Here is a 27,712-nt window from a genome sequence, read left to right as displayed (position 1 = left end):
TTGGGTTCTGGGATTTATTCCGGTCACGCTTCCGTGCGCAACTCCGGTCTAAAAAACACTGTACAATGCATCAATACTTTAAAAAAAAAAAACAAAAACCAAACAAAAAACCTACAAAAAACAACATAATGAAGGGGAAGACACAGAAGCCACGCAAAGGGAGGAGAGACGAGCGCTGCGGCGGCGGGGGTTGGGTGGTTGAGCTGCTGCGGTGGGATCCTCAACGGGATCCACGGCCCCTCGGGAAGCGGCGCAGCCCCCCCTTCCCCCCCCCGTTAGTCGGAGTCGCTGTCGCTTTCCGCCTCCTTGACGTCCACGCTGAATTTGTACTCCTGGTCGCAGCCCATGTAGGCGTCGCTCATGAAATACAACGTGTAGTTGTGCGTCCCCCGTAGCCGGGGCTACGAAATCCAGCTTCACCTACGCGGCAAGGAAAAACCGGCGTCGGGGGAGAACCGGCACGTCCGAACCGCGTCCGGGGGGGTGCCGGCCGCCCCCCGTCCCCATCCCCCGTCCCCGCTCACCTTGGCTTTCTGCTGCAGCGTCAACCGCTTGATGGAGATGAGGCTGTTGGATTTGGAGTCGCCGATCACCACCCACCAGCCCTCCTCGCGTTTCTGCCGGAGGGAGCAGAGTTAACGGGCTGGGGGGCAACATCGGGGAAGGGGGGGCAATCCCCCCACCCCCCTCCTTTTCACCAGGTTTTGGCACCTACCTGCGGGAAAAGGGGAGCGATGACAGGCCCGGTGACCTCCTCTTCACGCTCCAGCTGCACCAGCACCACCACCGGCCCCCCCGCTGCGGCGACAGAACCGAGAGGGAGGGTCAGGACGGCCCCCCTCTGTACCGAGGGGGCTGCGCCACCCCCTTCCCCCACCTCACCTGCGGATGCTCTCCTTCTCCACCACCTCGTAGGAGAGCTCGATGTTGGGGTAACGGTTACAAAAGCGGGCGACGTCGGCGATCTGGGCATCCGAGAGCTGCAGCAGGGCGTTGCGGTCCTCATCCTCCATCTCCATGATGTCGAAGACGCTCTCCACCCCCTGGGAGAAGGAAGATTTCAGCCCCTGCCCTTAACCGGGGGGGCTCGGGCAAGGGCAGAACCACCAGCGCTCGCCCCGCGCTTTACCTTGTCGGTGCAGCGCTTGATGTGCTCGGAGGTGAAGTGAGGCAGCTGCTTGAGGTAGGAATCCTTGGACCACATGGCCTGCGTCACCATCTGCGCCAGCTCCATGGCGGCCAGCGCGGGGCTGAGCCACCCGTTGCTGGACAGGACGTCCACGCAGGCCTGGATCAACCGGATCGCCTGGATGCGAGGGATGGGGACAGGTCAGAGGGCAGGAACACAACGCAACGACACAAGGCGGGGGGGGGGACACATGCCCAGCCGCCCCCTCGTACCTTGCTGAGGATTTCCTCGGTGTCTGACTGCAGCTCGGCGCTCAGCTGCATGCGCGACAAGTGAGCCTGCAGCAGCAGGTTGGTCTTGACGTGGGGGTCGTTGAATTTGGGGTTGGTCAGCTTGTGGGGGACTTTTTGGGCCAGCTACAGGGAGAAACGATAAAACCCAGCAGCGCGTTAACTCCAGAGAGCCAAAACCAGGTCCGGCTTTCTTCCTCCCTCCCCCCACCGCAGGAACCCCCATCTGTCCCCTCCGGCTGCCGCGCTGCCGCTCACCTGCCGCAGCAAGTTGTCCTCGTGGTGCCTGATGGGGATGTTCTCGTACTCGGCAGCGTTGGAGATGATTTCAATCAGCCCTCGCACCTTGGTCTTGGCGTTGAGGGACATGCTGAAGAGCTCTGGGGGAAGGCGCAGAGGTACGGGGTCAGGGCAAACCAGACAGCGCCGAACCCCGCGGTACAAGCGATGCCTTCAGGCAGACAACGCGCCGCCTCACGCTGAAGGAGAGCGTTTTACGCGCCCCACCGTGCGCACAGCATCCTTCTCCCCATCGCCCGTGGCACGGGGAGCGACGCAGAGAGGGGACAGAGAGCAGGAGCACCGGCGAGCGCTCGTGCGCGGTACCCGGCCGGCACGCGGCCCTTACCGATGGTGGTGTAGTTGATGTAGTAGTAGGCAGCGATCATCCCCAGGTTCAGAGGAGCCACGTCCATCTCATCCTCGATGCTGATACACTTGGACTGCTCCAGGTCGCTGAGGGTTTGCTCCACCAGCTCGGAGAGGTGATCCGAGAGGTGCCTGTGGGACACGCCTGCGGGTACAGTGGCGTTGCGGTGGGGCTCAGAAACGCCTCAGCAGGGAGAAAAGCCGCTCTTGCGAGCGTGGAGCGCGGCAGGTGGGGTCCCCGATGTCCTACCGAGCCCCGGCACAGACCCCTCTGCTCACCTTGCAGGTTGTAGTAGTTGGGATTCTGCGTCATCCTGCGATAGAGGAACGTCCAGGTGAGGTAATCCACAGCGTCCTGCTTGTTTTCGATGGTCTTGGTGACAATCTCGGCGTTGAAGTGATCGTGCATGCAGTGATCCAAGTGCGACTCCACGGCAGGGGCTCGTAGAGGAATTTCTTGAAGAAATCCTACAGGGGGGCAGGAGCAGAGGGAAGGGGTAAATAAACCCCAGCATTTCCAAAATCCTGGAGCACCTCGCAGGCAGCAGGGCTCCGAGTGAGCGTTCTACAGCAGCCTGCCCAAAGCTGGGAGAAGAAATCCACGCCCCCAGGCAGGAGACGAGATAGTCATAGGCCAGAAATGGCGCCCCACTCCTCACCCACCTTCTTGGACCCCCTGGCACATGATGACACAACGGCCCTCGTCGTCCTGCAGCGGGCGATTAGCGTGGCCCACCATCTGCAGCACGTCATAGATGGGGTAATCCACGTACCTGGGACGCGGAGAGAAGAGTTAACGAAGCTCCACGGAAAGCTACCACCCGTTCCCCGGCGATTCCCAGCCTCCGCCCGGCCAGGGATGAAGCCCTTCGGGATGAGGGCCTCGTTCCCTTCGTGCTCAGCGCAGGATGGACGCCGAGGGAAACCCTGGCCTTGCCCATGGCGCAACACACTCACGCGTGGATCTTGCCGTTGTAGTACTGCGTGTCCATGATGATCACCAGGTGAGCGGCGATGTTCATTACCCCCAGCAGAGGCTGCGGGAGGCCCACCATCACCTGAACCGCACCTGCAAGGCGGGCGAGGAGAGCAGTCAGCCCGTGGGCAGAGCACCCCGGGGCTGCAGGAACCGGGGGTGCAAAGATGTGGGGGCTCTGCGCACCGGCAGACGGGCCTCGGGATACGGGGAAGCCCAGGAAAGGTGGTAAAGTTCAAGACCGCAGCTTTTTTGGACCCGGGAGGCAGAGAAGTGACACGAGTGACTGTCAGCACCAGCCCAAAGCCTGCGGGCGCTGCCAAGCTCTGGGAAAAAGGGTTGAAATGCCAAGAAGTGGCGCGTCCCCCACCGCACCCCCCGCTCACCGGAGCTGAAAAGCTGCTCCACCACTCGCCGTTCCATGGCCGTCAGCCCCTCGTGCAGGTAGCCCACCCCCGTTCACCAGCGTCTCCTTCAGAGTGTTGTCATTCAGCTTGTCCAGGTAGGGTACCAGATCCTTCTCGGCGCAGTGCAGGAACCTGCCGGAGACAGGGAGTCAAGAGCCCGCTGCCAAGCCCAGCAAGCCTGTCCCTCTCCCTGGTGACACCGAGTGACACCTCCCCAAGACCATTTTCCCCATCGCTAGTTGTCCCTCAGCCCAGAGAAAGAACCCCAAACACCCGTCCCTGCCTTGGTTGGAGGAGGGACAGGGCCCCCCCACGCTGGTACCTTTGCCTCTGGACGTCGGAAGCGCACGTGGTGAGGATGTTGATGGCAGTCAGGCGCGTCTGCTTGCGGGAGGGGACGAAGACGATGACCGGCTTTTTGGGCGAGTGTTTCATGATGGCGTGGTAGACGGGCTTGGCCATGGAGAGCAGGCGAGTCTGCGTGTGGCTGATGTTGAAGCCCTGCAGGGGACAAGGAGCAGGCAGTGACACCGGCGGCGGCAGATGCAGCAGAAGGGGCAGGAGATGAGGTTGCCCAAAGCCTACCTGGATGTGCAGCTCCAGGGGCACGGGGGCGGACGTTGGGGTGGAAGTTGAAGGTGGAAGTGGCGCTGCAGCCAAGCCAGTGGGCCACGTCCTTGGCGTTGGACAGGGATGAGCTGAGGGCCACGATGCGGATGGGGCGCTCGATTTGGGAGGAGATGTAGCGCATGCGGGAGCAGATGACCTCCAGCACCGGCTGCGGGTGGGAGAGGGCAGGTTGTAGCAGGAACGGGAGGGGAACGCCGAGCTGGCCACACCGCGGCCACCCCTCCAGGCTGAGCTCTGGCCCAGAGCAGTCCCCAGGGCATCCCACTCCTGAGCTTCCCCAAGGATACAGCCCTCCTAATCCCAACCCATCCTGCAGCTCGGGGAAACTCCCAGCAGGAAAAGCTGACCTCAAACCAGATACGAGGCGGAAGCAACCACCCCCCCCCCCCAACGGCTCAGCCACAGAGACCAACGCGACGACGCGGCCCCACTCAAACGCGCCCCTCCTTCCCTCCCAGACGCACCCCATTTTCACCCCCGATGAGATGCACTTCATCCACGATGAAGAGGTTGACGTTCTGGACGTTCTTGCGTTGTTTCCAGCGTCGCGAGAGGATATCCCATTTCTCCGGGGTGCTGATGATGATGTTCCCTTTGCCCAGCAGCTTCAGGTCGGTGCTGGTCTCCCCCGTCAGCAAAACCACCTTCTTATTGAGACGCTCCTGGAACTTTTCGTACCAGTCCAAGAAGACCTACCAAAAAATACAAGGGATGCTGTTGTTAGAGCCTCCTGGTAGAACAAATCCCACCACGTGCCCTTAACACCAGCAGGTCGGCGGTGGGGACAGTGTCTCTCTGCTCCCTCAGAGACACCACAATTAATCAAAAGACTCTGGAGTCATCCTGAGGGATGTGCCGGCAAAGAAGGGGTGAGGAAAGGGAAACGAGGGCTAAAAAAGCAAATCTAAGTTGGGGGTAAGGCTCTGGTTTCCCGCGGGATGCCGGGCTTACCTGCTCTGCCAGGGCCTCCATGGGAGTGATGTACACGCAGCGTCCCTCCGAGTTCTGGAGCAACATCCTCAGGATGGCAAATTCAGCGCAAATGGTCTTTCCGCTTCCCGTGGGGGCACCCACAAAGACGTTGTCGTCGCTGTTATAAACGGTGTTAAACACTGGGGGACAGACGGACAAGGCAGGAGAGAGCGGGTTATAGCAGGATCTCCACGGGTTTCTATCGCAGCTCCAGAAACAGGCAGGGAAAAACACAGCCCACACCCAGCCCGCGCAAGAAGGAGCTACGGAAAAGGCTGTGTAAGAGTTCCAGCCGAGAATCCGCTGGGAAAAACAGGCTGAAATCTGTCACAGTGGCTTTTCGGTGTGAATTCCCCACTCTGGCTAAGCCCAGGCAGAGAAACACGGACAGGGCAGCGTGGGCTACCTCGCGCCTACTCCAGCCCTACCAGCAGCCCAGGTGGAGAAATTTGGGGCCAGCTGGCTCTGGGAATCTGAGCCACGCTGTCGGCACAGCCGCAGCTTCCAGGAGCAAACCTGCTGCTGCCTGAGGTACTTGAGGAATCTATCAAAGATACTCTGGGCCACGGAGCAAGATTTGAAGCCTTCAGACCTCTAAGAGGCTCAGGAAGGGAGCGGGGATACACCATTTGGGACAGAAGTTCCTGGCATCACGTGAATAAACCCCACAAAACCAAGGCTACGGGACTGTGAATACGAAAAGGGTCGAGGCTCACCGAGAGGCAGCTGGGAGGAGGAGAGCAGAGGCAATACTCACCCTGGGTCTGGATAGGGTTGAAGAAAGGGAACTTGTCCTGGTAGAGGCTCTCGAAGGCGCTGTTTCGCAGAGCTGACACGGGCAGCGGCTGCAGATCCAGCAGCTCGGTCGGAGGAGGGTACTTCTCAGGGAGAATCAGGTGGCGGAAGGAAACGGGCAGCTGGGTCTCACAGGCTGTCCAGACACAGGGAAAAACATTTTCACCTCTGGCAGTACTCCGGTGGCTTCATCCCCGAGCTCCCTCCGCCAGCAGAACCCCCAGCCCTGCCGCCGCTTGGATCTCAGGAGCCTTTCCCACAGCACAGCGCTAAGAGAGGGGCCTGAACGACCCCCTCAGACCCCAGGGGACCCGCTGCCGTGTCACCGAGGTGCTCCTGGCAGAACGAGACTTACAGAGCCAGCGGTCAGAGACCACCCGGATGAAGTACTGCGGGGGCAGCGGCTCGAACACGGGCACGAAGAAGGTGACGAGGTGCTCGTCCTGCGCGTACTTGGCTTTCAGCAGAAAGTACTCGTGGTGCAGGATCACTTCGCTGTCCACATCCTCCACCAGGATCCAGAAAGCTTCGGATGAACCGTTGTACCTAAGCAAGGGCAGCGGTTACCTTTGTACTGAGGTCCAGATCCCCCCTTTTCCAGCCCTCCGGGAGCTCCCACCAGCCCTCCCACAGCAATCCCCCACCCCCCCAGCACCATATTTTTTTAGCCTGGTGACACCCAGCTGCACGGCTCACCTTTTCATCCCACTGGAAGTCGGGAGCGATGGTGAGCTCTACTTTCAGGGTGGAGCGGGTAATGGGCTGCAGGTGGACCGAGAGCTCCAGCTTTGGAAACAGGTGAACGTATTTGTGGATTGTCTTGCCCATCTTGGGCATCCGGATCAGCTCCCCTGTGACAGAAAGTTGCTGCCATCAGGACAGACGGACAACAGGGTGACCAACTCCAGCTCCCGAACGGAACGGAATTCAGGATCGGCAATCCAGGCAGCTGGAAGGTGCCAGGGAAAAGTCTCTGCCCTACCACCAGGCTGTACCAAAACCCTCACCAGTTCAGCTCCTTCAACCAACAAGTCCCCCAGTCTCCGAGTTAAAACACGGCAGAGGAGAATAAAGAGGCCGACACCTCCCCCTGCCGCGCTTGCCCGTGGTTCCGTACCTATTTCGTTATGGTTTAAGTCGTAGAGCCGTTCAAAGGGGAAATTCTTCTTCTCGATTTTCTTCACCACTTCTTCAGGCAGCTTCTTGAACTGGCGCAAAGGGCACATGGACTGCCACCTGCGAGGACAGCACGGGTGACACAGGGGAAAGAAACAAGAGAGGAAAAGCCTTCAGAGCACGAGTTTCCCCACGCTGCCGAAGAGCGACGCGGCAGCTCCTTCCCAACCCGGCAGGCACGAGCCCCCGCTGCAGACCCAGGCAGGCTGATGCAGAATCAGAAAATATCTCCGAGATCTCACTTACATCCGTTTGTCAATCATCTTGCAGAGGTTGAGGGTCTTATCAGTGAGCTGTGCCCAGCCACGGTTCAGGACGATCTCGAAGATGGCACGCATCAGCCGCCCGGCGGACTGGGGGAACAGAGAGCAGCTCAGAGCTCGGCTGCCATCGTTCCATTTCACTCTTCCCTCTTTGCAACCCATTTCCCTGCCCAGTTAATACGGCAATAAAATGTTTTGGGTTGGAAGGGACTTTTTTAAACGTCAGCTAGTCTGCCCCTCCTGCCACGGGCAGGGCCATCTTTCACTCGATCAGGTTGCTCCGAGCCATATCCAAGCGGACTTCAGACACCTGGGATTTCAATCCATGGCTTCTCTGGGCGACCTGTTCCCACGTCTCGCCACCTCATCGTAAATAAATTTCCCCTTCCACCCAACCCAAGTCTACCAAGTCAGTTTAAAACCGTTCCCCCTTGCCCTATCACTACAAACGCCGGCAAAAAGTCTGTCCCCACCTTTCTTACAAGCCCTCTTTTAAGTTTTCGGTTATACTTAAAGGTCTTTCATCCCAACCACCTACAAGTGGAGCAGTTACTTGATGCCCAGCCTTGGGAATTTGGCCTTTGTGGCAGCAGAAGGCGGCTACGCTGTAGTCCTCTAGCGCTGAATTATTCTGATTACAACTTAAGAGACTTCAATCAAGATATAATTTCCGTCCTGACAGCCGTTACTCCACCTCTAGTTATCGCCAAAGCCGTTTATGACCCCAGACTAAATTCCCAAAGTGCAAACAGTTGGCTGAGGCTGAGATCTGGCCGGACTGCAGGGAACAGAGATGCTCCAGCTGCGTTTCCTCACTCACCTGCGTGACGTACACCATGTCTGCCATGAGAGCAAACCCTTCCAGCTTCAGCTGGGAGATGAAGGCCTGGAGGAGCACGTTGATCTGGAGGAAGCAGAACAGAATGGATCTCAGTGCCCTCTGCACCAGCACGTGATCCGGGCGGGCTTGGGCACGTGGCAGGATCTAAGTGATCCCTGGGGATTGCTTGCCCGAGGCTGCAGCAACAGCACCTGCAGCTCTCCGAGCATCTCTGAGACAACCCAGGACTTCCCAGAGGGAAGAGAACAGAAATCAGGCTGGGGGGGGACACGGACACACACATTTAGCGTGCCAGCTCCTTCCCAAGGATCACTGCTCCCTTACGGTGAGGGGGCAGCGGGGGGCTCACCTTGGCACTGGGCTCCTCTATGCTCTCCTTCACCGGGATGGGAACTCGCTCCAGCAATTTCTGAAGCTCGAGCTTCTCCTCCTGCAGAAAACCAAGGCAGGAGAGATGCTCCGCACCTTCCCCTGCAGCACCACCAGCCATGCCTCAGGGCTGCCTCACTCGGGACAGGGGCTCCGTACCTCCCTCACGGTGATGTTCCTGAACTCTGAGGACAGCGAGAAGACGCGGAACAGCTCGATTTCGCTCAGGGTGGGTTTCAGGAGCTGGTTGTAAGTTTGCATCGTCTCGTTGGTGATGTAGTAGTGGCTGGCGATGCGGCCCAGCTCTGTCACCTGCCACAAGGACAACGGCCAGAGTGAAGCGGCAGAAAGACACCGTGACGTCTGTTCACGGCACAGACGGAAGACACGGAAGAGGAACTTGGCTGCAGCAGGGCAGACGCCTCCGGACAAGCTAAGCACAAACTCTCAGGCTACAAATCACTTGGAAAAGCTGCTCCACAATTCCACACAGGACAGGTTCCCTCCCTTTCTCATCCCAGAGCCTCTGAGGCAACGAAAACGCAACGGGAACGTGCACCGGCTTAGGAGACGGCAGCAAACACACCACAGTGACAGACGGAGGGTCAGGGTTTACACCCGCACTCTCCAGGCCAGCACCCAGCTCCCTGGAATCACAGAGGTGCACCACAGCAGGTCTGAACGACACAGCGCTCCCTGGGGTCCGTATTTAATCAGCGAGATCCCTTCCCTCGGCCAGAGGATGCTCCCATCCAGCCCTGCTCGGTCACAGCACCTTTCCTGGGTCCTGCCTCACCTGAAAGTTCCCCGTCTTCTTGTCGTACTTCACCAGGTTGTTCTTGTCCAACATGAGGGCTGCAGTGTGAACCAGATCCAGGCGGCGCTGGTCCAGCAGCGGATCCCCCTTCAGATCGTCGTGGGATATCCCGTAGAGCGTGGGGGAGCGCAGCATCCGGATATACAGGTAGGTATAGCCCAGCCAATTCACCGCATCCTGAGGAAACACCGACGTTTGGCCCCAAGAGCCAACTAACTACCTAACACGCCTCTCGGCGAGCGAGGGCAACGCTCTGGCTCTGAGCCCGGCGCTCCCAGCACCAGCGCAGGACACGGCAGGCTGAGCCCCAGCTGCATCCTGACGGGTCATCATTAAACCAGGGCTTGGAAGCTGAGCAGTGCCATACACAGCTCTTCTCCAGTACCAGAAAAATATTAAGGAATTAAAAACAAAAAACTCACCCTCCACACACAGATTTTTTTTTCCCCAGCGCCCTTCTTCGCGTGGACAACTCTGCTCTGAATTCCAGAAGCACCTACCCACTTGCCTGACACACCAGCCAGCCTGACAGGCTGGTGGTTCTCGTGGCTGCCCTTCCAGATCCCTTAAAAATTTACTCCCCAGGCACCAAAAGCTGCAAATTTTTTTGCTCCCATGCAGTAACAGCAACACTGATCGCTCTCTGCCCCCTGCAAATGCCACCAGCTCTCTGGGTGCAACAAAGGGCACAGGTCCCCGGGGAAAGCGAAGACTGGCACTCGCCTTGGCGTTCTGGACATTGCCGAGCACAGTCTCCGCATTCAGCATGTCTGGGAGCTTCGACACCATCTGACTTTCAATGGGGAGCTGCTGGTTGAGCAGGGACAGGTAGTACTGCAGCTCGCCGTGGGATGTGATGAGGATCCCCTCTCCTTTGGTGTCGTACTGAGGCCTTCCGGCACGCCCCAGCATCTAAGAAACGAGAAGTTGAGGTCAGTAAAACATAAAAAGCTTTTAGTTTGGCGGTTTCTCCTTGCTGCCGTGTCCTGGGGCTTTCCTGCCAGATTGCTCAGTCCGCTCTTACTTCTGGCTGGCAGGAGGCACAAGGAAATCTCTCGGATGTGTCTGATCAAGACACTGGGAGAGGAACCCTTTGTCCTCTCCACCTGCTGAACTGCTTTTCCTCTGCCCTCGCAGCAGGGGCTGATCTCAGAACAGCTGAGACAGTCTGGCAGGAGAGAACAGGGAGTGACTGCACTGAGAAAAGGACCAAAGTACGTCCCAGCCGTGCCTCAGCGGGAAAGGAAAAATCCTGCCCCGGCTGCCGGCAGCACCTTTGTCACCAGAACTTTACCTGCAGGATGTCCAGAGCACCCAGCTCGGTCCAGCGCCCTTTCTCAGGGCTGTACACCTGCGTCCCCCTTGATGATGACGGTGTGAGCAGGGAGGTTCACACCCCAGGCCAGCGTGGCTGTGGACACCAGCACCTGCAGGAGCAAAACAACGATCAAAACCAGGCAGAAGCCTCTTCCTAGGGGGGAAAAAAAATAAATAAATCTAAAATGCTGGCCCTGACATTAAAGACACACACAAAAGGGCCAAAGATGGAGAACTGTGACTGTCTTGACAGCTCAGCAGAGGAAGGTCAGATAAACAGCAGGATCTCTGCCCAGATTTCCCAGCTCACTGCATGACCTGAGAAAATCCTTTGCTTTCCCTTTATAACGCAGCCAGGAAATTGCCTGGATGAGGTTTTGCCAAAGTAGCAACTGCAGAGGAGACAGTTTTCTCCGGGGCAGACCTCTCGCTTTAAACACACAGCTAGGCCTACGGGAGAAGTTCTTGCCCTCCCCACTGCTGGTCAAGTGCCTTTAGTTCCTATTCTTCATGCAAAAATCAAGACTGCCTGCTGAAGCTGGTGCCTGAAGAAGAGTGGGATGGGGGTTGGCTATGCTTGATCCTCTTGATTTTGCCCAAAAGGCTACGGGAAAACACGGCTCAAGCGTTTCTTGCAAAGTACCTCCCTCCAAAGAAACGTGGAACTCCTGGGACATGAGGCTCACCTGAATGTGCTTGTCAGCAAACAGATCCTCCACCAGCGTCCGATCCACTCGCGTCATCCCGGCGTGGTGAATGGCGAAGCCGTAAGGAAGAAGATCCTTCAGCTCCAGGTTCTGCAGCAGAAACACAACCAGCTCTAGGTTTTCTACCCCAGCCAAGTAACACCAGGGAGGAAAAGCAAGCGACAGAAGGTAGCGGCGTATCCTCGAGGAAAGGCTGGGAAACTGCACCGAACTGGTGGCACCTTCGTATCTGCGCTCCTGCCGTCGCTGTGCCAAACAGCCCTGGCCAGGCAGTTACCTTGCACCTGCTCAGCTTCGGTCCTCAGCACCTCGGTGGAGGCTGAGCCCTCCCGCAGGAAAAGACCCAGGGTGTCTTTCTCCCAGGCACATGTCCCTGATGGCCCGGGCCGTCTTCCCGGTCTCCTTCCTGGAGTGAACGAACACCAGCACCTGTTAAACAAGCAGACGGTACCCGCTGCCGAGAGAGGAATCGCTACGGCCGCAGCTGGAAGAGATCCCTGACCCAACCTGCTCCTGGTGTTCGGGGTGAGAAGAGATCTAGAATTAGCCCAGGTGCCCTGTGAACCACGCACAGAGCTCCTGCTGTCGAAGGGCAGCATCCCAACAACCCCCCTCAGCCTAACAGGACACGTCATACGTTAATCAGAGAGCTGGCACGGAGAGAAAACCCGTATTCCTTCCTCTCCCGGCTGCCATCAACCACCCAAACCTGCCCCGTTCTCCGCTGCGGTGTTTCTGCAGCGACAGCAACTCCCAACAGCCTCAGCAGCACCAGCCCAAGAACCACAGTGAAGTGTGTCAGGAGCGATAAAAGTATCCAACCTGATTCTTTCCAGCATGCTCCATAATCTTCTCATAAACGATCTCATTCATTATCTGGAAGCGTTTGATTGCTTTCTTCTCTGTAATACCCACATAGGTCTGCTCCAGGGGCACCGGTCGGAAGCTGGTGAGTTAAAAAAAAAAAACAACAAAAAAAACAAAAAAACCAAACCCAAGTCCATAAAAGAGGAGAAGAATAGAGAAACCCTGATACAAAAGGTCCTGTCAAAAGGCAGCCTGGATTTTTTGCCGCCAAGTTCCACACATTTCCTTTGTGCCTCAGCTTCCTCGGAGATCTGATGGCTCCGGTTCTGCCTGGTTATACAGCAAGGGACTCCCGTTGCCTGGACATTTGCTACCGCACACGCCTCAGGGAGCAAAAATGGTGTTTCAGGAACTACCATAATCCTATTTTAAGCTTCCCTCAAACAGCTTCTGCAGCACACAGGTACAGCAGAGTTTTATCTGCCTTCTTGAAAGCATCTTCTTGCAAGTACAACACCACAGGAACCCTAGCACATGCTCAGGCTGTATTGAACGGCTCTAGTCCTGACTGTGCATTTATGGGGCACATCCACGAGCAAATAAATGCACGTGGAGCTGGCTGGAGGCCCCCTGAGACCCTGGCACCCTCCCACAGATGAAACACTCAACTGCCTGCCCCAGGAGGCCCCGTCTTTCCCAGCTCCCAGTAGCTACCCATCACCTGATGGTAAAAAAAAATAATAATAATAATAAAAAAAAAAATATCTCTCCTGGCTTTCCACGGTACCTGTTATCAAAATAGAACAAGCCTTTGGCCGGGTCCACTCTCAGGAACGTCGCCACATCCTCATAGTTGGGGAGGGTGGCACTCAAACCAACAAGCCTCACGTCCTCTTGAGTCATCTCGATGTTGCGGATGGCTCTGGCTACCAAGGACTCCAGGACGGGCCCTCGGTCATCATGCAGGAGGTGTATCTCATCCTGACGAGAGGAAACGGGAGCAAAGTTATCCCCGCTCCAAACTGGCTCTATTTACCCGTATTGGGTTGACTTTCTTAGCAAACCCGCTTGCGTGGACCGAAGCACGCCCATCCCACAGCTCAAAGCCAGAGTTTCTCCACAACCGAGCGCCAGAGACCCCTTCAAGCGCTACCACACCGTTCTGGAACCGCCACGCCTGGAAGACACAGCGCCCATCGTCACCCCCTTCCTGGGTGCCAGGGCTCTGCAGGCACCGGCGCCGCTCACCAGGATGACCAGCCCGCACCAGCTGGGTGTAAGTGCGTTCTCCTCCCCTTGCGGGTGATGATGTCCCACTTCTCCGGGGTGCAGACGATGATCTGGGTCGCGCTGATTTCCTCCTTGCACAGCTGGTGATCCCCCGTCAGCTCGGCCACGTTGATGCCGTACGTCGCCAGGCGCTAGGAGGAAGCCAACAGGCGCTTAAGCCGGATAAACGTGCCTTCCCCAGGGGGCGGCGTCCAAGCAGCGCAGCCCTGAGATGCTCACAGACCCTTTCATACTCATCCCACTACAGAACTGGGAGAAAGACGGTGGATTTTGTAGCCCAGCCAGCCAAAGCCTGCACTGACCCACACCTGGAGCCTAGCAAACGCAGGCTACGCGAGGAGAGATTCAAGACGCAACCCAAACTACTCTCTCCTGACAAGCTTCTGCCACAGCTTTTATCGTTCTGTCGACGCAACATGAAGAAGCCACCGCCACAAAGCTCATCTTCCCCAACCTACGGTCCAAGCAGGGCCAAGACCAAACCTCTCCTCACCTTCCAAAGCTGCCCACCATCTCCTGCACCAAGGACCTCATGGGTGCGATGTAGATAATCTTGAAATCGTCCACGTTGATGGTCCCGTCGATATTAATGTGCTTCCCTATTTCTCGCAACATGCACATCAGCGCCACGTTCGTCTTGCCAGCACCCTGGAATGCAAGCAGAACCAGCCCCGTCAAATTCACGGCTTCGCTGGGGTGAAGAATCACCCCGCGGTGGCCAGCCTTTTCCACCCAAACAGATCATCCTTCGGGATTCCCCATCACACAGAGCCCAAAGAGCCGGATCCTTACCGTGGGAGCACACAGGAGCAAGTTCTCATCCGACTCCAGCGCGGCGCGGTAGAGCTTGCTCTGAATCCGGTTCAGCGTTTTAAACCCCTCAAATCCAGCCTGGGCGGTATTTGGGCAGCTTTTCCACAGAAACCAATTGCTGAAAAGGGAAAATATCAAGCTCAGCGCCTTTGTTTCAGTACCCACACGGGCTGTGGCGCATATGTGAGACCTCAGAGATGCTCCCTGGGGAGAAGCAGGGTCATGCTGTCTCCAGATGGCCTGAGGAGAAGCTCCACACCCCGGGATTGTGGAGCAGGTTAGGAAGAGATCAAATGAGCTCGTTAGCCTGCGCACTCCAACGAGTACAAGTTACACCATCAGAAAAGCAAATCCTCACCCCCCCCACCCCCCCCCCGCCATGTTCCCACAACGGGACAGGACAGACCACACCAGCACCGATCAAAAGAGGCGATTTATCACAAGACACACCACGGATCAGCCGGCTCTCCCGCCCACACCACACATCGGAACCAAACCGGAGCGGAGGGGCTGAGCAAAGCAGCTAAACGGGACCGGGCAGCCCCAGACAGAAACCAGCAGCACAGCACGCGCACGCCAGCAGCGAGAAGCTACAAACTGGGAACTCTTCGCTTAAAATAACGGTTCCTCAAGAAATCACAGACACGGCAAAGCCTGTTGAGTACCAGGAAGTATCTGTCACGATAATCAGCAATGACTCAGAGAGTCACAGAATGGATTGGGGTTGGAAAGGACCTTTAAAGGCCACCTAGTCCCACGCACCCGCGATGAGCTGGGGCACCTGGGATGAGATCAGGCTGCTCTGAGCCCCAGCCAACCTGGCCTTGAAGGTTTCCAGGGATGGGGCATCCACCACCTCTCTGGTGCCAGCGTTTTGCCACCCTTGTGGATAACTGGCTAGCTGAAAAAGGGTCACATAGACATAGTCCAGCTGGCTGGACAAAAATGCACGTCGCTCTCAGCTTATCTGAAGGAAAGCAAAAATACACCGTCTTTGGCTGTCCTTGTTACACAATAACAGGAAGAATTTCGGTGGGAAAAGAATGTTGCAGGTGGGAAGAGATAACTACAGAAGAGAAACTAGGGGCGGGCTTGGTATTTAGGCAACTAACCAATAATGAGCTTAACTTTTGTAACATGTATGAGCTAATTATAACAAGGCATAAAAGGTGACTGTAAGGGACAATAAACAAAGTCTGCTGATCACTCATATTGAGTGACTGCGTCTTCCCTCTGTCGCGACAAATGGTGCCCGAACAGGGACCCTAGAGAGGGCTGAACCTGCGAGCCACGGTTCGACGGAGATTCGGGTACCGGTCCTGAAAGCAGCGCAGGAGGCGGAAGGGCACAGTCCCCGCGCCCGGGAGCACCTACAGAGGGTCCCCGCCGGCCACGCGACGCCGAAGTCTCGCAAAGGCTGCAACAGCGCTGACGACGGTACGGAGAGACAAGCGACGTACGATTCGCTCATATGCTTTTTAGAAAAGCGGAGCGTTCGGGACATAGATTGTAAAAAGGCATTACCCGGGTTATTAGCGTATGGGATAGCATCCGGGACCCCCCGCGGCGGCGGCGCGCGGCCCGGCAGGCCCCGTCCCGGCCTGCGGTTTCTCTCCAAGGCGGCACCCCCCCCCCCCCCTCCGATCGGCGCCGTGGCGATGCAAGCGGCCAAGCGAGCTGACATCCAGCTGCCCCCAGAGATCCATCGGATCCTTTATATTCGGAACCTGCCGTATAAAATCACAGCGGAGGAAATGTATGGTATGTTTGGGAAATACGGACCTATTCGACAAATCAGAGTTGGAAACACTCCTGAAACAAGAGGAACAGCTTAAGCTTCTCAAGGAAAAATACAGAATTGATTACAAACCCACCAAAAAAAGTGCTTCAGATGTCCCCCTACAAGAATTGGGTTTCTGCCTTGAACTAGCAAACATCTCTGTGCTTAAAGAGAAGCCTTTTTGCTTTGATGGAAATAATTTATTCTGTATTCTGTATTTATGCTGTATTCTGAATGTGGAAATTGGTTGGGACTAGGAGGCTGGCTTAAAGGCATTTTGCAAACGGGATTATTAGTTTGATCATTATTGTAATAATAGTTATTTGATCAAAACCAGCCAAAATTATTTGTAAGCATTAGGCATATCTGAAGAGAATGCCTTTATTTGAATCAGCAGTTAAGGTGTAATTTAGTCTGATGCTGTGGTTTTATCTCCTTCTGGTGAATTTTTGAAGTGATGAAATCAGAGATACAAGGTTTACTAAGAGTTATGAGGTAATAAGGTAATAATCTAAGTAAGGGTGCTGTCTTTTATATCTACAAGTGCAATATGCTTTTACGTAGCAGAGAGAAACTTTAACAATAACGTTGCTTGAGCGAGATGTGCATGTGACAACTTGGGAAAAGGGATATCACAACTGGAGTGCAACAGTGTTTCTATGTCTGGCAGAGTGAAATCTTTCAAGACCTGAGTTTAGACAGTCTAAAATAAATTGTTAGTATTCAGAAAACCCATCTTAAGCCTCTTTTGCTTACATAGTGTTATGGAAGTCAACTGCTATTGTAGAGAATTAATGATTTTTTAATACATATTAACAAATACTACTATTTTAACTTGAGGCAGTTGAGTGAGAAATACTCACGTGTAGCATTTGGGGGAATGTCAGCATAAATCACAGTAAGACTGCATTTTTAATTACTGTACTCGTTAAGATTCGATGATGCCATAAGGCTAAGGCCTTTTATCACAGATCGGTTCTGAACTAAAAGGTGTGTGCACATGTAGATATGCACATTTGTGTTATTTTCCTTAATTGGCTACAAAATATAATTAGGTTGGGGACTAGATCTTGGGAATTTGTCTATTATGCTTCTGTTTGTTAAGGAACGTGCATAACACACAGCACCCATGTAGGCTTGGCTTGTGGCACAGTTGTCAAATTTAGCATAGACATTCAGACAGATAAGCAACGTACTCTTCTTTTGTGTATCACCTACAAGCCATTATGGCTTAGTGTGTAAATCTGTACGTAACTATTGAAAAATCCCCTTATGAATGTATATAGCTTAGAACTAATTTTCCCCCCTTGTTAATTCTTTGACATCAATGAGGTATTCTTCAGAAAATGTATGGACTTGGTTGGTTGCATAAGGGCAGTTGTTATTTGGACAGAAAATTGTTAATGGTCAGGGATTTTCCACTAAAATATTTGCAAATATTCCTAGTCAAACATCCGTTTGGTTTCTTTTCGGGTTTTGAGCTTGCATTAGTCCACGTTCAGAACTTTAAAATTACCTTTGAATTTTTTAAACTTTTTGTATCACTGGAACAGAAAGAGCATCTAAATTAAAGCTTCAAGCTAACTTTATTTTTCAAGTATTTCTGGAATTATACTTCTGAACTGAGATTTTATAAGTTGGCTGTGTATTTTCCTGTGTTAAAACGCTGTTATTGAAAATGGTCAACCGAGCCTATGTCGCCAAAAATAAAAACGGGGGAATTGTGGATAACTGGCTAGCTGAAAAGGGTCACATAGACATAGTCCAGCTGGCTGGACAAAAATGCACATCGCTCTCAGCTTATCTGAAGGAAAGCAAAAATACACTGTCTTTGGCTGTCCTTGTTACACAATAACAGGAAGATTTCGGTGGGAAAAGAATGTTGCAGGTGGGAAGAGATAACTACAGAAGAGAAACTAGGGGCGGGCTTGGTATTTAGGCAACTAACCAATAATGAGCTTAACTTTTGTAATATGTATGAGCTAATTATAACAAGGCATAAAAGGTGACTGTAAGGGACAATAAACGAAGTCTGCTGATCAGTTGTATTGAGCGACTGTGTCTTCCCTCTGTCGCGACACACCCTCACCGCAAAATAGTTTTCCCTCCCACCCAGCCTGAATCCATTCTCTTTTAGTTTAAAATCATTCCCCCCTTGTCCTATCACAACAAGCCCTATTAAAAGTCTGTCCCCACCTTTCCCACGAGCCCCCCCTCGGTACCAAACGGCCGCTCTAAGGTCCCCCCAGCACCTTCTCTTCTCCAGGCTGGAACAACCCCAGCTCTCGGCCTTTCCTCACGGGAGAGCTGCTCCAGCCCTCCGATCGTTCCGGTGGGCTCCTCCAGACCTGCTCCAACAGGTCTGTGTCCTCCCAGAGGGACGGGAAGGACCTGAGGAGCCCAGAGCTGGACGCAGCACTGCGGGGGAGGGGGGGGTGTCTCACCGGAGCGGAGCAGAGGGGCAGAACCCCCTCCCCTGACCTGGCCGCGCTGTTGGGGGTGCAGCCCAGGATTCGGTTGGCTTTCTGGGCTGTAAGCGCTCACTGCCAGCTCGCGTCCAGCTTCTCACCCACCGACACCCCAAGCCCTTCTCGGCAGGGCTGCTCTCAATCCCTCCCTCCCCCAGCCGGTACCGACACCGGGGCTGGCCCCGACCCACGCGCAGGACCTTGCGCTTGGCCTTGCTGGACCTCCTGAGGTTCACGTGAGCCCGTTTCAGCTCGCCCAGCTCCCTCTGACCAGCACCCCATCCCCCCAGCTGTCACCTCCACACCTGCCGAGGGTGCGCTCCATCCCACTGTGTCACTGCTCAATAAATTAAACAGCACTGGTCCCAGTACAGACCCCCGAGGGACCCCACTCCTCACTGCGCCAGCTCAACCGTTGACCGCCACCCTCTGGATGCGACCACCCAGCCAATTCCTCATCCGCCGAAGAGCCCACCCACCAAATCCTTCTCCTCGCAAGCTACGGAGAAGGACGGCGGGGGGAGAGTGTCAAAGGCCTTACAGAAATCCAGACAGATGACCTCAGCCTTCTCATCGCCCAACACACCTGGCACTAAATAAAGGGGAACGGAGCAGGTCACCTACCTCTTCGGAGCCAAAAGGCTTTGGCTTCAGGGCAGGCACGTGCACCTCCTCGTAGCCCTTGCGCTGCCTGCGGAAGGAGCCATCGGGGAGCTGGCATCGTTTGTTGGCCATGAAGTGACTACCTTGGGCAAACACCAGATCCTCCAAGTCCAGCACCTGCCGGGGAGCCAGTGCCTGGGAACAGCAACGGGAAAGGGGCAAGGGTTAGGCAACCACCCTCTCCTGCCATTTTCAGCCTGGGACCAGAGGGAAAGCAACTGCATCCCGCTGGCAAGTGCCACATCAGGGGCTTATCCTTGGTATCTTCCTGCCCACGCCACCTCAGCTGCTCTTTCTGCACTGACTGAGGCTGCCTCTCAGAAGCGCTGGGCACAGATGACTTTTTCAAAGAGTTTTACCTCTCCTCCTTGGTCCAGATCCATGGTCTCCAAGTCAGTATCCATCCGGGACTGACGAACACGCTCCCGGCGAGACCGTTCCTCCTGCACAAAGAGATGAGAATTCAGGCCTGGGGAAGAGGTGCTGAGCCTCCTCCGTGGACTGCCAGCGCTCTCCTGCCACGCACAGCTTCGCACCCAGCGCGTCCACGCAACCAGAGTGCCACGCACCACGATTATTTTCAGGCACAGGCATTCACATAACCAGAGCCAATAATTTTTGGCAGCAGAAACCAGTGTCCCCCAAGGCCGGGATGTAAACTCGCCTTCCAGGAGCGCAGATGAAAGGAAACAGGGAGTGAAGACACACAAACCTGCAAACACCCAACCTGCCACAGGCCAGCCGCGCTCCACAAACACAGAGACACCAAACTGGCCCCTCACGTCAACATAACCAGGGTTTTTTCTAGCAACAAAGCAGCAATATGGTATTAATTCCCCCCCAAAAAGCAATCCTCAAATGATCACGGAACTGCTATCATCCAAAGGCCAAGCAGAGCTAATCCTACGTGCCAATAAACCCGTGGAGCGTCACAATTCCAAGCCCAGGTAATTAGGTGGTGCTCAGAGGTGACCAGGGTGTTTTATTGCAGCGGGCCTCTCATCAAGGGGGCCCAGAGGTGAACCAGCGCTGCTACAAGCCAGTTAACACCAGCGTAAAAACGGGAAACTTGCAGATGCTGACATTTGTTTTGTCACATTTGACACCTTTCCCACACCAACTTAACCCCGTTCACTGTGTATCAGGGTAACAGAGATCAGAGCCTGATCCAGAAACAGCAAGGCAGAGAGGTACAGTTTCATATAGTGGCGTTCAGGAATCAAACACACATTCTGTCTGTATACAGAAGAAAAACAAGGATGTAAGCTCTGCCTCGTATGCCATTAATCAATTACAACGTTCTGTCCTTATCTCATTAAAAGTCAGCAAAATCAATGGAATAGTTTACTCACATCAGATGAAAACCTTGCCAAATAGAAAGCAGAAGGTATATAGGGAAGTATTCAAAACCCTTCCCCTTCCCTTTCCTCCTCCCCTTTCTCTTCCACTTCCCTTTCCCCTTCTCTTTTCCTTCATCAGTACGTTAGAAATTTAAAAAAAAAAAAAGATTAAGAGTCTTACTAGAGCCCCACAATGGATTTGTAGTGCCGCAAGTGGATGACATTCGTATCACTCAAGTCAAATAGATAAAAGAGGTCCTACTTCAGAATGATCCCTTGGCCCAGCAAAAACATTTCTGGGCACAAATTGTCCACCACATTGGACGTAAAGCAGCAACAGTTTGCTGTCAAGGAATAAGCTTCATTTTTATCTGAATTAATCTGATATTATGAGATGGCTATCATAATGGCAATAAATAAATATATATATACACATGCATATTTTTTTACCCATCTAGACAGGTTGATGATTTTCCTTCGTTTCTTTCCCTTTATAAGATCCCTCAGATTTACCAGCTAGGGCCATCTGATCCAGAGACCCTAACGTACCAAACCTGGAAATGCAGACATCTGAGTGATTTGAAAAATAAGAAGTGGTAAACATATCGCCCTCTCAGCCGAGCCTCAGCCATCACCCTAAGCAACGTTTCCTCTGGTTTCCAGCTGCCAGCTGAGTCAGCAGGCTCCTCTCTCACCAAGAACAAACGAAACACACAGCCCAACGACGACCACAGACGGCGGCAAGGATCCCACAATCCCTCCCCTCACCCGCCTGAGGTTCCCTCTGGCCTTACCCGGATGAGATCCTCCTTCTCCGTCTCATGCAGCTGATAGAGGAACTTGGACAGCTCGGGATCCGCTTCCATCTTCCCCATGATCCTTTCTTTTTCAGCTTCACTCTGTGCACTGGCCAGCAAAGTGCAGTAGAGGACTGAGGAAAGAAAATTAGGGGATGGCAGGCAGGGTTAAGGGCTGAAGTGAAAGAAGGGAGCAATACAAGGTCCCCAAGCTTCCCAAAGCCACGCTGACGGCGGTTAAAAAGCCCCAGGTCGTGCTAGAATCAGGTCAGAACAGCAGGGAAACAACAAGGTGGGACAGCTGAAGCAAACGCCACTCACTCATCATCCGGTGCTGTCGCAGGACTTTAATGAAGTCGAAGGTGTTAAAGCCCAGGAGCAGAACAAGCTGGTTCTCGCATTCCCGGTCATCGCTTGCAGTCTGGGAGGAGAAGAAACAAGGAATGACCGGTTACCTCCGCGCCCCACACAACGAGAACCCCTGCTTTGTGCAGAACTGAACCCCAGAGGAGCTGAACAGCAGCTACAGGCGAGGCCAGGTACCCCACCAGACTGCAGGGAAACATCCCATCGGCTCTGACCCCCTTCTTCCCCAGGGGGGTCACACACACCAGCACCAAAACTGGCAGGGAAACAGACCCGACTTACAACCACCTCCCAGCAAACGCTGACAAAACCACAATCACCTTCCCCTTAGAAGATTTCGGGGGGTTAAGCCCAGCCCCGACCTAGTCCTGCACTTATCCGTCGTGCCGGCAAACACGGCACATCCGCAATCATGTTTCATTTGAAAAAAATCACAGGTAACGAGTTGTCAGGGCAAATTCCTGTCCCCCAGGAATACAGAGAAGTATTCCAAGACGGCCACAGCCCTGCGGATCAGCTGCCCACCGACCTTCAGGATCTCCAGCACTTCATCAGCTTTCTTCTGGGAAACAATGGCATCGTCGTAGAAGCGGCTCAGCTGTCGCTGGAGCCAGAAAGCATCGATGTCTCGAGGATGCAGATCCTTCTTCTTTGAACTCATCAGCTCACCCGACGCCACAAGCTTAAGAAAATCCCACAAAAATGTTATCTCCCTGCGGGAGAAAAGCAGGCACGCGACATTTGTGCTGCGGACCGAGCGTTTGGGGCCTCTCTCTGCCCTGGCAGAGGAGCAGAGAACCAGCAGATACCACTGTGCCGCTGCCAGACCCGTTAAATTTCTTACCGTTCCTTTCGGCCCCCATCAGACAACAGCTTCAAGGCTCTTTCTTCCCCCCACAAACGACCTTAACTCCACCCACAGACCAACAGGACCCCCGACCCTCCTCCAGACGCCCCCAAGCCACGCTTCGGGTGTCGCTGGGTGACTCACGTTGGCCGAGAGGGTGCAACGGACCACGGCTTCATCTCCCTCCATGTCATCATCGGACGCCTCGTCACGCACTTCGCCGTAAATGTCCTCATCGCCTTCCTGTGGAAAGGAGAGTTCCGGTAACCGCCTTGTGCTGACATCAAAGAGCAGCTTTTCCTTGACAGAAATGAATAACCTGGCAATTTATTCCTGAGGGGAAAAAGCCTGCCTCGTGCTTTTAACAGGAACATCACGCTGTCGCCCAGGTCAAGGACCACGCGATAAGATTACTTCTGTTTTCTACAGAGGTTTTGCCAGCGCCTCCTCCGCTAATCTCGTGTTTGTCTCTCTTAGTGTTCTCTCAGCCTCTTCCAAAAAACAATCCTGGGGAGTGTTTCTATGAAACACCTCCAGCCAGCGCATCTGAATTTCTCTCTTCCTCCCGATCTGTCAAGTTTCCCCACGAGATCTAAATATCACCATCTGTTTTCCATCCCACTGACTCACGATAAGCCTTGGATTAGCAGGATAATCAACAAATCCTCCCCAGGCCAGGAAGCAGTATCCAAAATAATCTGGCTTCCCCTTTCCTGGCAGAGACATCCCAGCCCAAGCCGACACCCCGCTCCCCAACGCGAGTGAAACGGGGCAATCGCGATCCCAGTGGAACGGCTGGGAGCAAGGGGACAGGGCAGAGGCTCCGCTGCCTCCTGCAGCTCTTCATCTCCTACCTCCTCGTCGGACTCGAACTGCACATTCACCCCGTATGTCTCATCAATATTGTCATCTGCAAGGAAGAAGACAGTTAAATTCATCCGAAAATCTGGGCACCACATGCAGGGTTCACAGATCCGCAGGCCCACCCACACCTCTGCGCATGGGAAAAGATGAAAAGAACGTGGTCTGGGGCGGGGGGTGGGGGCTTGAAAACCGTCCAAACATTTTTCTGGCTTCTCTGTGCAAACACTACCCCAGAGCAAGGTTGGGTTTGGCACCGGGAACCCAACTTTCTGCCAGCCCCGTCCCTGCCACCGCAGCCCACACCAACGCCTTCTCATACCCATGTTCTGGATTTCTTTGTCTCCACCATAATCTGTGATCTTCTTCCCCAGGTTCACCAGCACGTGGTAGCGGGTATCATCCGTCTGTCCCAGCAGCAGATCGATCTCCTTCCGCCTCTCCTTATCGCGCAGCTTCTCGTTCTTCAGCACCGCCAGCACCTCGTCAGCGGCTCCGCAGAGGATGTCACGCGGCTGCAGGAAGAATTACGCGTAGCACGGAGAAGAAATTTGTCACGTGAAGGGTGTACTGTCGGTTCCCCCGTTTCTGGACCCTCACAGAGCCCACCCCCACAACCAAGGCACCACTGCAACATCCCTGAGCCCAACAGGCAGCACCGAGGAAGCGAAGCCATCCCGCAGGATTACAGGGAAAGATTAAAAGATCCACAGGCTTTGTGCTGTCCCATCCTGAGGCGTCCCCATCCTCACCTGGTCCCCAAGGGCCGCCTGGATGAAGCTCAGCAACACCTCGTAGGTCTCACGGGTCTCCTTGGTTTTGGGTTTGTAGATGATGCCCACCATCTCATCGATACCCTCGGAGAGCAGGGTGTAACCCTTCATCTTGTTGATGTCGTGCCTGTCTTCATCACGCTTCCTCCGCCTGGGAAGAGGTGGGGGGAGCAGAGTGCCTGGGGTCAGCGCCCCAGCACAGCCCTGCTCCCACAAGCACAGCTAGGCTCTTTAATTTGAAAAATAAAGGCGAAAAAAAGATCGATTTTAATTTTTGATTGCAATTCTAGTTTATTTTTGCGGGGTAAGTGACTCTCAATGAAGAAAAAAACATCCCCACACCTTCCAGCTCGGTGGTGTTTTGGTCTGTAGCCCTATGCTCATGCCACCGAAACGTTTTCCACTAAAAAGTATTCCCAACACCATTGAATTCTACCCCGGTGACAGCACTAAACCAAATCAAGGCCGCATTATTCAAAGAAAGGAATGAAAAATTAATTACCCAGAGTGTTTTGCACACAAATACTTTCCAGCCAGTGCTCCGCACCCCGCCTCCCACCCCCGCCCTGAGCTCACACTCACTTTGCTCGTCTTTCCTCTTGCATCTGGGGTTTGGTTCTCTGGGCCTTGTCCCCCATGCGGGTCCCCTCCAGTTTGCCCACCAAGGACAGAACCTCTCCCGTCGGCTCATCCCGCCGGGTGCGGTCGATCAGCGAGCGGTCAGCTTGGAGAACGAGGTTGGAGTTCTGGGAGAAGGAAGAAGAGGGGCTGGCGGGGGCCGAGGAGGGGCAATCGCAGCTCCCGCCATGGGGCTGAGGGGGGTCAGCCCCATCCCGGACCCACGGCAAACCACGGCAGGCCGGCGGAGCACCGCACACATCCACTGCATTTCCACACAGCACGCTCCACTGTGCTCCAGACACAACTCATTTGCATTTTAACTAACCGGGGTGTTATTTTAAACCCACCCACCCCCCCATCAGGCACAGGTTTAGACTTTAAGCTGGGCCTAAGCCACCCAGCCTGATCTTAAGGCTTGTTTCCGCCAAGAGAACCGGCCTGCTCCTCACCCGGCTGCTCTGTTACCGGTCGATGGCCGGAAACTCTCAGTTTAAGGGGGAAAAAAATCCGGAAAAAAGCTTGAAAGAAGGTTTCAGTTCTGAGAGTAGCCGCCCAGCCCCGGTAAATGGCCGTTACACCGAGCTCTCCTCAGGCAGGCCGCCTGCGCGGGGAGGACAAGGGCCGCCACGGGCCCGGCAGCGGGTCTGAGGCAACCCCCTGAGTTAACGGCACCGAGTGGGGGTGGGCAGCGAGGAGAGCCCCGGGGAAGGCCGGCACGGCGCCGGGCAGGCCCAGCAGCCCGCAGGGCCGCACTCACCGCCTTGTACTCGTACTGCAGGCTCCGCGCGGTCACGTCCGCCATAGCACCGCCGGGCTGGAGGCCGCGCCGCCGCCGTGCACCGAATCAGGCCGCAACCGCCCACAGGACCAGGCCGCAGCCAGAACTTCCGGGGCGAAGCGGAAGCGGATGCCGGCCCCGCAACCCGGAAGGGCTTCGGCGGAGCGCCTCGCTCCGCACTCCGTGGCGCTGCTCCCAGAATGCCCCGCGCCTCCCGCCCTTCGGCCTACAGCTCCCAGCATGCCCCGCAGCGCCCGGCCACGGCCGGCGCCGCTCCGCCGGCCTCCCATTCTGATTGGCTGGCAACGCCCCGCCTCGCCCCGCCGCGCAAAGGCCTTGTTGTGATTGGCTCATCGGCGTCGCTCCGCCCCCTCCGCGCTCTCCGATTGGCCGCGGTCGACAGTCGAGCCGTTGAGGCTGTGAAAGCGCCGGGGGAGGGGTTCACCTTCCGGCCGCCTCGTATTGGCTCTTGCCAGCGTAAGCCCCGCCCTTTTTTCACAGCCCCGCCCCACCCCCGTGGCTCCCCCGAGGGGCTGCGCCGGCTGCCGCGGCCCAGCGGCCACACTGGTACCGCATCCCCCTCCCCCGCCCGCGTACGGCGCTCAGGGCCCTTCAGCCGCCGCCACCACCAGCCCAGCCTGCGGGGCCACCAGCAGCTCCACGCCGCCACACGGCTCCCGGTGGGCCACCCCCTCATCCTGCCCCGGGGTCCCCAGCCCCTCGCTCACCGACAGCCCTCCCCGGGCCTCCCGCCGCTCACAGGGCACCAGCGAGGCGGAGGTGAGCCTGGCCCGGTGCTGGGGGTGGGGTGTGAGGGGAGTCGGGAGCCTCTCGCTGGCCCCACGGTGCCCCCAGGGCAAAACTGGCCCCCCCCGTGTTGTCCCCACAGCCCTCCCCTGTGCCCCAAAGGGACCCCGGTCACCCCGTGTTGTCCCCACAGCCCTTCCCTGTGCCCCAAAGTGACACTGATCACCCCCACATTGTCCCCACGGCCCTTCCCTGTGCCCCAAAGGGACCCCGGTCACCCCGTGTTGTCCCCACGGCCCTTCCCTGTGCCCCAAAGTGACACTGATCACCCCCCACATTGTCCCCACGGCCCTTCCCTGTGCCCCAAAGGGACCCCGGTCACCCCGTGTTGTCCCCACGGCCCTTCCCTGTGCCCCAAAGTGACACTGATCACCCCCACATTGTCCCCACGGCCCTTCCCTGTGCCACAAAGGGACCCCGGTCACCCCCACATTGTCCCCACGGCCCTCCCCTGTGCCCCAAAGTGACACTGATCACCCCCACATTGTCCCCACGGCCCTTCCCTGTGCCACAAAGGGACCCCGGTCACCCCCACATTGTCCCCACGGCCCTCCCCTGTGCCCCAAAGTGACACTGATCACCCCCACATTGTCCCCACAGCCCTTCCCTGTGCCACAAAGGGACCCCGGTCACCCCCCACATTGTCCCCACGGCCCTCCCCTGTGCCCCAAAGTGACACTGATCACCCCCACATTGTCCCCACAGCCCTTCCCTGTGCCACAAAGGGACCCCGGTCACCCCCACATTGTCCCCACAGTCCCCTGGCACCCCATGGAACCCCCCCGGGTACAGGGTACTCGCGCCCGCCTGGCACGGCCGCCCACCCTGGGCACCCCCGGGCTGGGCACGGGACGGGCAGGTCATATCGGGGGGGACAGTGGGGGGACAGGGGCGGTGGCCAGAGCCCTGCTCGCGCCCCTGCCCCCTCTCCTGGTGACTCCCCTGCCTGCCCGGCAGCCTTCGCCCGCGTCGGGGGCCCTGGCACCCACCGTGACCCCGGCGCAGCGGGCAGGGGGTGCTGCCCACCCTGCCAGCCCCCCCCCCCCCCCCGCCCCCCAACCCCTCTTCCAGGGGCCTGGATCCATCCTGCTCCCACGACAGGCGAGCCTCCGTGCCACCAGCACGCTGGCCCTGGTGGCACAGCGCGGTGACATCTGCCTGCGCCGGGGATGCCATGCCTTCGTTATCTCGGCCTTGCTAATCGGGAGGCCGATGCCAGCCCCTGGAAGGTTGCCCACGGGGGCTACCGTGCCAGCGGGGACACACGGCGGGTTTTGGGGGGCTCCTCGGTGACACACTGCCCTCCGCCCGTGCCAGCTCTCTGGGCGCTGCCACAACCTGGTCACCGGGGGGGGGGGGGGGGG

The 27,712-nt window shown here is 56.1% G+C and overlaps 1 protein-coding gene across 1 annotated transcript; it reads right to left on the bottom strand.

The window, feature by feature from the left end:
* On the bottom strand, positions 1–25,699 carry SNRNP200 (small nuclear ribonucleoprotein U5 subunit 200). Its single transcript, XM_056363031.1, is given in 54 exon segments — positions 1–389; positions 391–420; positions 525–617; positions 716–798; positions 878–1,043; positions 1,130–1,306; positions 1,402–1,545; positions 1,678–1,799; positions 2,048–2,212; positions 2,347–2,499; positions 2,502–2,535; positions 2,741–2,840; positions 3,025–3,136; positions 3,430–3,499; positions 3,501–3,582; positions 3,773–3,951; positions 4,036–4,062; positions 4,064–4,228; positions 4,545–4,772; positions 5,032–5,192; positions 5,810–5,983; positions 6,203–6,393; positions 6,527–6,698; positions 6,965–7,083; positions 7,270–7,376; positions 8,107–8,190; positions 8,477–8,557; positions 8,656–8,808; positions 9,293–9,490; positions 10,037–10,225; positions 10,608–10,673; positions 10,675–10,740; positions 11,317–11,427; positions 11,604–11,696; positions 11,698–11,766; positions 12,160–12,283; positions 12,932–13,125; positions 13,393–13,404; positions 13,406–13,438; positions 13,440–13,565; positions 13,918–14,082; positions 14,227–14,331; positions 14,333–14,365; positions 19,120–19,293; positions 19,518–19,601; positions 21,293–21,429; positions 21,617–21,716; positions 22,191–22,343; positions 22,653–22,751; positions 23,363–23,418; positions 23,692–23,884; positions 24,122–24,293; positions 24,725–24,888; positions 25,521–25,699. Coding segments are annotated over 54 exon segments (6,447 nt in total). The 5' UTR covers positions 25,566–25,699; the 3' UTR covers positions 1–275.
* Positions 25,700–27,712: the final 2,013 nt, after the last annotated feature.

This window comes from Falco biarmicus, chromosome 18 (genome assembly GCF_023638135.1).
Source record: "Falco biarmicus isolate bFalBia1 chromosome 18, bFalBia1.pri, whole genome shotgun sequence".
NCBI lineage: Eukaryota > Metazoa > Chordata > Aves > Falconiformes > Falconidae > Falco > Falco biarmicus.
Note: the sequence above shows the minus strand (reverse complement) of the source record. Positions and strands in the feature narration are given on the sequence as shown.